The sequence below is a fragment of the Muntiacus reevesi genome, chromosome 9, assembly GCF_963930625.1.
Source record: "Muntiacus reevesi chromosome 9, mMunRee1.1, whole genome shotgun sequence".
NCBI classification, from domain to species: Eukaryota; Metazoa; Chordata; class Mammalia; order Artiodactyla; family Cervidae; genus Muntiacus; species Muntiacus reevesi.
In genome coordinates, this window is record NC_089257.1 from 63006195 (window position 1) to 63018794 (window position 12600).

At 46.8% G+C, this 12600-nt stretch overlaps 1 protein-coding gene across 1 annotated transcript in view; it reads right to left on the reverse strand.

Moving 5' to 3' along the window:
• Positions 1-4042: 4042 nt before the first annotated feature.
• The window catches only part of TMPRSS4 (transmembrane serine protease 4), a 28398-nt gene continuing 19840 nt past the window's right edge, over positions 4043-12600 (reverse strand). The window contains exons 8-12 of the mRNA XM_065946134.1: positions 8761-8920; positions 7329-7495; positions 6101-6199; positions 5782-5924; positions 4043-4267 (exon numbers count right to left, since the gene is read on the reverse strand). Coding sequence (XP_065802206.1) covers positions 4043-4267; positions 5782-5924; positions 6101-6199; positions 7329-7495; positions 8761-8920 — 794 coding nt within the window. The remainder of the gene's footprint in view (positions 4268-5781; positions 5925-6100; positions 6200-7328; positions 7496-8760; positions 8921-12600) is intronic.

A 12600-nucleotide genomic window follows, 5' to 3' on the forward strand; every position in this document is an offset into this window, starting at 1 on the left:
AGGGTCTTGGAGTCAGTGCTCCCACTCCAAAGGCTCAGGGCTTGATCTCTCTGCATCTAAGAGAAGATGAGGGAAGGCTGAAGTGAGTTAGAAGCTGTTTTCTGATGGAAGATGAGGAAAACCTACAGTGACTTAGACGCACCTGGAAGCCCTCTGTGGGGCCATTTGGTTCCGGGACTGGAAGGAAAACAGCAGCACCTGCTTTTACAAGTTTTAACTTACTGTGTCTTCCTGGTGAATTGAAGCTTTTATGATTGTGTAGTGACTCTCTTTATCCTTAAGTATTTTTTTCTTTTTTGCCCTAAATCCCTATTTAAAAAAAATATTTAGCTTCTCCAGTTTAAAGTTTGTTATGTGCTTGCTTTCTGTACTTTGTTTCACCTTCTTGTTTTAACAGTCTATAACCTAACATTCGGAGAAGGCAATGGCACCCCACTCCAGTACTTTTGCCTGGAAAATTCCATGGATGGAGGAGCCTGGTAGGCTGCAGTCCATGGGGTCGCTAAGAGTCGGACACGACTGAAGTGACTTAGCAGCAGCAGCAGCAACCTAACATTCTGGTGTGTCTCTTATAAATAATACGTAGCTTAAGTTTACATTTTTATCCATTTTGCCTATCTCTATGTATTCGTTGATGAGTTTAACATTTATTGTAATTATTGATATTTTATCCTATCTTTGTATATTTTATTTACTCCATTTTCTATACTTTTCTTACTTTTAGCTCTCAGCCTTCTTTTGAGATTGCTTGATATTTAGTTTGTTTTTCCTTAATCTATTTCTTGTTTTTATTATTGTTTTGAAGCTAAAAACTGTATTTCCATTCTTTTGGTGGTTACTCTTTTGAGCACTTAGAGTATGTATGGCCCTATATTGCGGTAGCTTGTAGCATGAACTCTGGAGTGAGCATGCTTATGTTCAACTTGACAGTATGCAAACTCGGCAAGGTACTTACTCTCATTATGCTTAGTTTTCTTATCTGTAAAATGGAGATAAGAATAGTACCAATTTCATAGGTTTGTGTGAGTATTAAGTGACTCCCTACATGATGAAGTCATTGGAGAGTAGTGTCCATCACACAGACATACTCTATCATATGTATATATGATTTTATATATTATATATTTATACACACTCTATGTCTATATATATAATAAAATATAATAATTATTGTAATTATCTATAATTCTAACATCTAAAGTTCTTGAGGTTCTATTTTCTATTTTTGATGATTCCCCCAATTGTGGTTTTTATTTTTTAAACTCTTGGACAATCTTTGATTGTGAGCTCATATTTGGAGGATCTCTCTCTGGAAATCCTGAGGCTCTAAATCTAATGGAGTCTTTCCTCCTCCATTAGATCTGCCACATGGGATCTACCCCATTCACTTGTCTCTGTTTTATGTGGGAATCCCAGTTTCAGCTTCCCTGCCTGCAGTCGGTCTGGGGTTAGTTCTGATCTCAGGTTTAATGTGAATCTTTGTCCAAGGGCAGCCCAAGACTTTAGTAAGCTATTGCTCCCAGATCTCCCCCGTAGTTTCAGTTCATGATACTGACGGTTTTGCTTTATTTTGATTTTTTTTGCCTTTGAGGATTTCTGTTATTTACTAAGACCCTAGGAAGACATTAACAAGTATATTTTATCAAGGATTTGACACAACTACAGCAAGAGGGTCCTCAAAACACCTGGGACTCCCTACAGCTGCCAGAAAAGTTCATGGGGCTTACTTCTCTGACCATTTTGACTGCAGGAACTTATTCATGTTAATATCCTCAGATCCCAGCTTGGAGACCATCTCATTCCTGTGCAGGATTTTGCTCAATTGTTCAGTCATGTCCGACTCTTTGTGGCCCCATGAACTGTAGCCCACCAGGCTCCTCTGCCCATGGGATTTTCCAGGCAAGAATACTGGAGTGGGGTGCCATTTCCTACTCCAGGGGATCTTCCAGACCCAGGGATTGAACCTGCATTTCCTGCATTGGCAGGAGGTTTCTTTACCACTAGTGCCACCAGGTAAGCGGGTGATAAATGACTGTTTAAAACTGAATGATAGGGACTTCCCTGGTGGTCCAGTGGTTAAGACTCTGCACTTCTGTGCAGGGGTGTGGGTTTGATCCTGGTGGGGAACTAAGATCCCACATGCCACGTGGCTAAAAAAAAAAAAAAAAAGAATGGTTAAAAATCACACCTAGAGTTCTTCAGGTAGATGTTAGGACCTAGAGTTGCAATACCTTTTCCCAGCCTCTTGGGGAGCCGTGATTCAAAGTCAGCCTTGAAAGCCCAAATCCTCTCTGCTTGTGGCTGATATCAGGGCAGAGAGGAAAGGCAAGAAGGCAGCGGGACAAGTCCCCTGTGTAGAAAGTACACTTAATGACCCCTGGCTTCCCTGGTCGGCTGTTCACTGTTGCCCCCTGGGTGGGGTGCCCCCATCCATCAGCTCTGGTACCCGTGTCTCCTTTTCTTCTACTTCGAGAATCAATCATTTCCCATAGATCTTTTCCTACCCAGGCCAAGGAACAAAGATCATAGTTTGGTAGTCTTTAGCTCAACCCTTTTCAAGCAGCCCCGTCAGCCTATGTCAAAGACTTCACGCACCAGTTTAATAAACAGTGGCCACAATAAAAACAACAGTAAGAAATGGTACTTGAGCCAAGAGCTGGACAGCACATTTTCCATTATAAATGGTTTTTTGTTCAGGTGGGCTTGGGGATGGGTGGGGAGGCAGAGGGCTGACTCAGCCCCTTTCCTCCCTCCACTCCAGCCCTTGGTGATCTGGGCTCTTAGAAGAGCATTTGTTTCCATTCAATAGAGTAGAAAGTTCTTGGCTTAGCAATGCCTTCTGAGACCTCAGCCTTGGAGGCTGGCTTGTATCTCTCCCTCCCTGGGATGCTGAGAGCATCATGGGCAGCTGAACTGGAGCTGATGACTTCCTGGGTGCCTGTGAGCTGCAGGATGACTTACAGGATTGCAGGTCCTTTGCTGCACCTAGAAATGCTGAGAGTGTGGGCAGAGAGGTGTGCCCAAGGTGGGCTCTTGGTCTGTGTCTGACTTCTGGGGGATTCCCATGCGGGCAGGGCAGGGGGAAACAGTTTCCAGCACTGTAGGGGGCAGGAGCATCATGGATCAGACTAGAATAAAAGAGACCAACAAATAAACTGGTAATTTGAAATTCGACAAAATGATGGCATGCAAAATTAATCTTCCTTTTCTGAAGCTCTTTGCTCCTCTCTCTACTCTCTAGAGGTCAGGAAGTCTCATAAGCCTTTCCAGCCTCCTTTTTTTTTTTTTTTTAAAATTGGAGGATAATTGCTTTATAGCATCGTGGTGGTCTCTTCTGTACATTAATGCCAATCAGTCATAATTATATATATCCCCTCCCTCTAAAGCCTCCCTCTCCCAACACTTTCCATCCCCTAGGTCATCACACAGCACCAGACTGAGCTCCCTGTGTTATATAGCATCTTCCTGCCAGTTATCTATTTTACACATGATAGTATATATATATGTCAATGCTACTTTCTCAATTTGTCCTACCCTCTCCTTCTCCAAATGTGTCCACAATGCATTGGTGGTATAGTGGTGAGCATAGCTGCCTTCCAAATGTGTCTACAAGTCTCTTCTCTATGTCTACGTCTCCATTTCTTCTCTGTAAATAGGTTCATCAGTACTATTTTTTTCTAGATTCCATATATATGCATTAATATCTGATATTTGTTTTTCTCTTTCTGATTGACTTCATTCTGTATAAAAGGCTCTAGGTTCATCCACCTCACTACAACTGACTCAAATTCATTCCTTTTTATGACTGAGTAATATTTCCATCCCCCTCCTTATCAGAGTCTGGTCTCTGGAAAGTGTCTGATAGCTGCATTTGATCAGAAAACGAGAGAATGGTAAAGCTGGGTGTGTTCCATACTGTAGGGTATTTGCATTTAATGGGAGTCTCTGATCTAAGGAATTGCAGCCCTTAATGGTGGAATTCCAGGTTGTCACTTGCTGGGAATGAAGACTATTGGGGACTTAAAGAGGTATCTCAGAGCCGTCAAGTCACTAAGGGTGGTTTGGAACCCACAGAGGAGAGGGAGGGAGGGTTCAATAGGGAGGACAACACGCTTACCTTCCGGACATTGTAGATCCAGTTGAGATAGGCTGTGACCTTGGTATATACTCCTGGGGTAGTAGGCCCCCCACAGCCATGGCCCCAGCTCACGATGCCCACCACTTGCCACCGGTCAGAGTGATACATCAGAGGGCCCCCACTGTCACCCTGTGAGAGAGGCCAGAGCAGAGGCTGCTGGGGAGGGCAGGCAGGGCTGGGGTGGAGAGGTGGGCTTTCCCATCCTCCCCTCGCTGCTTTGGCCCATCTGGTCCCTGCTCTCCAGCGCCCTCTGCTGTTCCACCTTCACTGCCCCTGCTCATGCTGTTCCTGCAGCCTGGAATGCCCTTCCCTTTGGGGGCGAAAGGGTTCTGTCTGGGATCGAGCAAGTTGTGGGTGTGCTGTCAGCCCTTTCTTGGAGATCTACAACTCACACTAGAACAGTGAGGGCTCTAAGGGGTCCTGCAGTAAGGAAGCCTGGTTATCTTTGCCTAACCTAGTGCGTGCTAAGTCACTTCAGTCATGTCCGGATCTATGTCACCGTATGGACTGCAGCCCGCCAGGCTTCTCTGTCCGTGGGATTCTCCAAGCAAGAATACTGGAGTCGGTGGCCATTTCCTTCTCCAGAGGATCTTCCCGATCCAGGGATAGAACCCGTACTTCCTGCATTTCAGGCGGATTCTTTACCAACTGAGCCACCCGGGAAGCCCATCTAACCTAGTAGCTCCCAGATTTATTGAACCATTACAGGAGGGCTTATTTCATGCCAGTCACTGTTCTAGACAACTGGGATCAATTAATGAAAAGAGAAAAGATCCTTGCCCTAAGGGAGCTTGGAATCAGATGGAGAGAGAGAGAGAGAGAACAAGCAAAGTACAAAATGACATTTTCTTGTATAAAAATTGTCAGATAGTGAAAAGTACACTTATTTGGGTGTCCTTCTTACCAGCTCTTGTAGCCTCTGGGGCTTCATCCCTCAGAACCCAGTAACTCTATAGCTGAACTGCCTGTGGTGTTATTCACCCCCACCCCCATTACTGTGAACTTCTGAGGGAAGACACTGTCCTCAAAGTTCAGCATCTATCTGACATCAAGTCATCAAGAGATGACTAAGAGTGCCTCTAGAGTGAAGGAATTTAATGACTGAGAATGGGGGTGGGACAAGGGTTTGGGGTTTTAACGAAAATAGTTCAGAAGATCCTCTGGGAGGGGATGTGAGAATATATTCACGGACTGGCCAGTCGGATGGGGAGAGGGGACAGTGCACTGGGGCTCATCCAGCATGAGATGGGTTTTCTCTAGTGTAGTCCAGCAGCTTGAGGACAGTTGTAGAGAAAACAGACCTGGGGTTCCTGCCTGCTAGGGGCTCATACTCTTTTAAATGAGTAAACTTTTAAAGTCTCTGGGTTTCTGGGAAGTAAGAGCAGGTGGGGAGGGAAACATCATCTTTGTATGTAAAATATACATTTGAAATCTCTCTGCTTCTATGTATCTGTCTATCCATGCATCCATGCATCCATGCATCCTCATATCTTTCTCTCTCTCTCCCTTCCTCCCTTCATCACACACTGAGTGCCCACAATATGCAAGGCTTCATGTGGGGCATTCATCCTCTGAACTTTTTCATCTCTTCAGAGCAGACTTCCTCATCTCTGTAATTCCCTCATGATCCTTGGAGGCCGCACCTGGCAGGTGTCCACGCCACCCTCTGGGAGGCCTGCACACATCATCGTCTCGGTGACCTCCCCCTGGTAGGCATCCTCTGCATTGCACCGCGTGCTGTTGATGACCTGGACGGAGCCCTGCTGCAGTACGTCAGACATCTTCCCTGGGGGTTGAAAACACACTCGCATTCCCATTCTTGCCTTCAAACCCCAGCCCAGGACAGTTCCTGGTACCTTGGTGCTTGGACCTCCAGGATGGGTTTCTCTAAAGGATGGTCCTCCTTCCCATCACTTTTGGGAGCTGCTCACTTAGTCCCGTGATCTTGAGCCTGGCACTTACCTCCGTTCTCTTCTGTAAAGCCCCATCCGATGACCCAGAGTGGGGTGCCTGGAGTGAGCTCCTCGTCAAAGAAGGGCAGGCAGATGGGCCTGATCGTGCCTGCCAGGAGCAGAGAGGAAGAGGGGACCCAAAGTTCAGGAGAGCCTGGCGGCTAAACCCTCTGTAAGGGTTAACACCAGGGTTTCCAAAGCACATGTTCCATGGGATGTTAATAGAAGTGGCATGGAAAGAAAAAAAATTCTGTGGTCAAGTAAGTTTAGAAAATGTGTTGGATTTCCCTGGTGGTGTAGTGAATGAGAGTCCACCTGCCAATGCAGGAGACATGAGTTTGGTCCCTGGTCCGGGAAGATTCCACATGCCACAGAGCAACTAAGTCCATGAGACACAACTACCGAGCCCATGTGCTGCAACTACTGAAGCCCGTGTGCCTAGAGCCCTTGCTCTGCGACAGGAGAAGCCACAGTAGTGAGAAGCCTGACTGCCGCAAGGAAGAAGAGCCCCTGCTCGCCTCAACTGGAGAAAAGCCTATGCAACAATGAAGACCCAGCACAGCCAAAAATAAATAAATAGTTTTAAATGGAGAAAATGTGAGCTAAACACAACAAAACAAATTGTTAAAAAAAAAAAACAAACACCTCTCATGTCATTAATACACTAATGTGTTCCAGGAAGAGAGCTATGGTATAAAAATGTTTTCCAAACTTATTTGAGAAAGGAACCCTCTTGTACCCAAGGGACCCGTGTTCTATGGAATCAAGCATTGGAGATGCTGATCTAAATACTACCCAGTGTAAGCTTGAGTCATCAAACAGAGCTGGTCAAAGATGCTACGGGCTGCTTTAACAGTAATGAGTCGCTGTCCCTGGAGGGGAGCAAATGTGCCCCATGACCCTTTGGCAGGGAGATTGTTACAGGCTTCTGCATTGGTTGGGGTGGAGGATGGGCCAGGAGATCTTTTAGGTCCCTTGCAACTGCAAGATTGGAAGAATCTGTGACTCTCACTGGGGGTGCTCTATGTAGAGAAGACAGACCTCAGAAGAATCTGGCAGGGGTAGGGTGTCAGCTGAGAGCTCAAGGGGCCTCATGGCTTTCGTGACAATAGGCTGATATACTTGCCGGAAACAATGGGCCAACTGAGGTCTTGAGAGGAGTAGTGATGTGCCCAAGGCCACTTAGGGAAAGAGCTAGTGGCAGAATGGGAGTTCTGTCCCCAGGCGCCGGCTCTCACCAGAGTATGTGAGCGGGAGCTGCAGCTTCACGAGGGCAATGTCGTGCTCTCTGGGGTGCGTGGCATTAGGCTCAAGGATGAAGATCTTGGCCACAGGCAGGGATGGGAAGCTGCCCAGTCTGTCTGAGCCAGCCCTCACCTTCCAGTTGGGCACATCGAGATGCTTCCTGGGGGCAGAGACAGTGCAGTTCAGGTCCAAGCCAAGCATGAAGAGGCTTTGCCAAAGGCTGGGTCTCCAGGGCCCTGGGGAGTGGGGTGCTGCATGTCCCTGCCTTGGAGGGTAATGATGGTGAGGGCAGGGGTGCTGCAGAAGGGACCATCTGAGGAATCACCTACTGCAGGTCAGATTCTAAAGGGGGATTTGATTCTTTTCCCTGGTGAAACCTGCCGGAAGAAACTTCTAACTGGAGGGCTGGGGAATGGGCTATGCCCAGTGCTTGAGCTCTGGGTCCTGATACTCTGTCCTCTAGTGCATTTTACTGGCCGTGTTGCTCATGTGGTACTTGCATTGTGGTCAGTTCCACTGTATACAGTAAGTCTCCTACACATGAACTTTCAAGTTGCAGACTTTCAAAGATGTGAATGTGTGTTTGCATGTCCAATCACGTAAGTTAGTCAATGTGTCTGGCATTATTTGTAAAAGTTGGGTACCTCAGGCTAACTTTGTTGAAGTTAATGAACAAACTGGACTTACAAGTGTATTCTTGGAATGGAACACATTCCTATGTAGGGGACTTACTGTATTTGTCTTCTTCTTGATCCCAGACACAGCTGAGTGTGCAGGGGAAAGGTTTATAGCTTTTATCAGATTCTCCAAAAAGGTTAAAAATCACTGGCTTACATTGTGTGCTCCTCTGAGGCAGTGATGGCATCTACAGCATGAAGGCACCTAGTAGGTACTCATAGATGCTGAATAAATGAACAGATGAATGAATGAAGGTGAAGAGGCCCTGGAATGGTCCTTCTCCAGACACATGGCAGGCCTCTCTCTGCTGGCTGGTAACAGAAAACTTTTTTTCTTAACTTCTGGATATAGTGAAAGAGTGGCATGGACCCGGGATTTGGAACCACTTCTTGAAAGACTGGCAGAAAGGGAGAGAGTTCTCAAGACTCCCTTGGAGTCCTCAGAGGCAGATGGGAAGGGCTTTTGTGCAGTGAGTGATGTAGGGGAGAGTGAGGATGCTGGGTATTTGATGGCTTCCCCCCAAAAGGGAAGAAGTCAGGCCTGGTGACCGGCACCCTCCACTAAGACCCCCAAAGCCTAACAAAGGATGTCACGGCCAGTGTCTCACTGGGTAGCCACATCCTGGTACATGGTCTTTAGGGCGAATGGAGGGAGTGGAGGGCATCACACAGACAATTGAAGACAGGGGACCCAGGCACTCAAGGTCCCTCCGCGTCTCTGACTCCAGGCTCCCCACACGTGCCTTACCAGAAGCAGTGGGCAGCGGTGAGGATCCAGTGTGGGTCCAGGATGCTCCCTCCACAGATGTGTTGCTTGTTGTACTGGATGCTGACCTGCCAAGGCCAAGAATCCACAGAGGCCTCCTGCCCACCCACCACCCGAGGGGCCTTCACGCTCTGTCCACAGGCTGGACTCAGAGGGAAGGAGGAAGAAAGAAAGAGTCAGGCTCTTGGGGACTGGGGTTGTCCCCCTTAGAGCCCCCAGCCTATCCTGAGCAGGGTCCTTGGACTAGGAACAGGGGTGACGGGTAGAGGACCAGGCCAATTTTGAATTAGTCACCAGGAGACGCTGAGTGTCCCAGACTTTCCCCCAATCTCCATCTCTTTTTATAAGCTTCAGATGGAGTTTATACAGTGAATATAGGTGTGTCCATTCTGCTGGAATTCATGACCTTGAAACTAAACATGGACGCAGAATTATGAAAGTCCTGCCCCGGGGAGTGTCCCCAGCTGCTCCCACTGAGTAACAGTGAACAGACGCCCACAGGCTGCTTTGGGATTGGAGAGTGGGAAGAAAGTTCCACAAATGGATCTTCCCATCCTGAACTCACCTTTCTCCAAGTCCCTTCCCCCTGCTCAGAGAGTCTCCCGATTTGACATCCTGTTCCCTCTTTCACATCCCACTCTCCTGGCTTTCACGTCTGACTTGCAAACTCTTGTAAAAACTCTCGGGTTCCACCTCTCTGCCCTGTTCCCAGCCTCTCCAATCCTTCTGGCAGTCACTGCCACAGTGACGGTTCTAAGGGGGAAAGGCCACCACCCTCTCTGGGTTTGTGCCTGGAAGGGGCTTGTGAAACACTTTCTAATTCCAAACACTGCTTTCTACACATCCCTCACTCCCCCACTCAAAGCTCCTTAGCATCCCTCTCTGTCTGTAGGGGAAGAGTTTAAACTCCCGCTCCTGGCAGCCTCCTGATATAAAATCGCTGTCTAGCCAAATCGATCTGCTGGTAGCTCCCTGAAAAGTCTTTCTGTTTTTGCTCCAGGAAGTCCCTGTCCCTGAGATGCTGTCTCCTCTCATGTTTATCTAAATCACTGTTCATTCCTCTGGGAAGAGAGCACTGGCCAAGACAGAGAGACAGACCTGGTCCCTGCCCTCCTAGAGCCTACAGTTCATTCTGAGATGTTTAGCCTGAGCATTTTCTCCAGGTTGCCTGATCCCTGGGGATTTTCCTCTCCTGGCATTTTCACAGCCTGCCTGGATGTTGGCCAGCTTTTCTTGTTGTCGTAGTTCAGTCTTCTCTTCTCAACGAGACTGAAGCCTCCTCTAGGGAGAATCTGTGGCTTAAGCCTCTTTCTGACTCCAGGGCTGCTTAGCTCACCACATCAGGTGCTCAGACCCCATCGGCATCTTGGGATCACATGATAATGGGTAAAAGTCTTAACATCCAACAGGGATACATCAGTCAGTTCAGTTGCTCAGTCATGTCCAACTCTCCATGACCCTGTGGACTGCAGCATGCCAGGCTTCCCTGTCCATCACCAACTCCTGGAGCTTACTCAGACTCATGTCCATTGAGTCGGTGATGCCATCCCACCATCTCATCCTCTGTCGTCCCCTTCTCCTCCTGTCTTTAGTCTTTCCCAGCATCAGGGTCTTTTCCAATGAGTCAGTTCTTTGCATCAGGTGGCCAGAGTATTGGTGTTCCAACTTCAGCATCAGTCCTTCCAACGAATATTCAGGACTGATTTCCTTTAGGATAGACTTCTTGGATCTCCTTGCAGCCCTCAAGACTCTCAAGAGTCTTCTCCAATACCACAGTTCAAAAACATCAATTCTTTGGCACTCAGCTTTCTTTATAGTCCAACTCTCACATCCATACATGACTACTGGAAAAACCATAGCTTTGACTAAATGGACCTTTGTTGGCAAAGTAATGTCTCTGCTTTTATGGACAAAGAATTAATCTCAAAAATATACAAGCAACTCCTGCAGCTCAATTCCAGAAAAATAAAAGACCCAATCAAAAAGTGGGCCAAAGAACTAAACAGACATTTCTCCAAAGAAGACCTACAGATGGCTAACAAACACATTAAGAGATGCTCAACATCACTCATTATCAGAGAAATGCAAATCAAAACCACAATGAGGTACCATTACATGCCAGTCAGAATGGCTGTTATCCAAAAGTCTACAAGCAATAAATGCTGGAGAGGGTGTGGAGAAAAGGGAACCCTCTTAGACTGTTGGTGGGAATGCAGACTAGTACAACCACTATGGAGAACAGTGTGGAGATTCCTTGAAAAACTGGAAATAGAAATGCCACATGACCCAGCAATCCCACTGCTGGGTATACACACCGAGGAAACCAGAACTGAAAAAGACACGTGTACCCCAATGTTCATCTCAGCACTGTTTATAATAGCCAGGACATGGAAGCAACCTAGATGTCCATCAGCAGACGAATGGGTGAGAAAACTGTGGTACATATACACCATGGAATATTACTTGGCCATTTAAAAGAATACATTTGAATCAGTTCTAATGAGGTGGATGAAACTGGAGCCTATTATACAGAGTGAAGTAAGTCAGAAAGAAAAACACCAATACAGTATACTAATGCGTATATATGGAATTTAGAAAGACAGTAATGATAATCCTATATGCAAGACAGAAAAAGAGACACAGATGTATAGAACAGTCTTTTGGACTCTGTGGGAGAAGGTGAGGGCGGGATGATATGGGAGAATGGCATTGAAACATGTAAATTATCACATGTGAAACGAATCACCAGTCCAGGTTCGATGCTTGAGACAGGATGCTTGGGGCTGGTGCACTGGGATGACCCAGAGGGATGGGATGGGCAGGGAGGTGGGAGGTGGGTTCAGGATGGGGAACACATGTACACCCATGGAGGATTCAAGTCAATGTATGGCAAAACCAATACAATGTTGTAAAGTAAAATTAATTAATTATTTATAAAAAAGAAAAATAATCAGATTGAAGAGCCCCCCCCCCCCCCAAAATGTAATGTCTCTGCTTTTTAATATGCTGTCTAGGTTTGTCATAGCTTTTCTTCTAAGGAGCAAGCGTCTTCCAATTGCATGGCTGCAGTCACCATCTGCAGTGATTTTGGAACCCAAGAAAATAAAGTCTGTCATAGTTTCCATTGTTTCTCCATCTATTTGCCATGAAGTGATAGGACCAAATGCCATGATTTTGGTTTTTTGAAGGTTGAGTTTTAAGTCAGCTTTTTCACTCTCCTCTTTCACTTTCATCAAGAGACTCTTCAGTTCCTCTTTGCTTTCTGCCATAAGGGTAGTGTCATTTGCATGTCTGCGGTTATTGATATTTCTCCTGGCAATCCTGATTCCAGCTTGTGCTTCATCCAGACCAGCGTTTCTCATGATGTACTCTGCATGTAAGTTAAATAAGCAGAGTGACAATATACAGCCTTGACTTCCTCCTTTCCCAACTTGGAACCAGTCCACTGTTCCATGCATACACACTGCTAAACTGCAAAGGCAGCGAGGATGACCTTCCTCCTCTCAGGTGATCCAGTTTCTGGCCATCCTCCAGGCTCAACTTGGTTCTCCCATGAGGCTGGTGGGATGAGTGGGACCTCAGCACTTGTTTTTCCTTCTGATCTCCTCTCAGAACTAGGTAGTCTCCCAGGATCCTGTTGGGCAATTGGACTAAAGATGAACTTCAGAGAGATCAAGTGAATTACCCAAGGTCACATTGGAAGCCAGTGGGACGGGTGCCGCCTAGGTCTCCTGACGACCTCCCCCCCACCCCGCTTACTCCCCCAGCCCCATGCAGCTCTCTTTGGAGCATGTTAATCGGGACTCCTGCATGTGGCCTTAC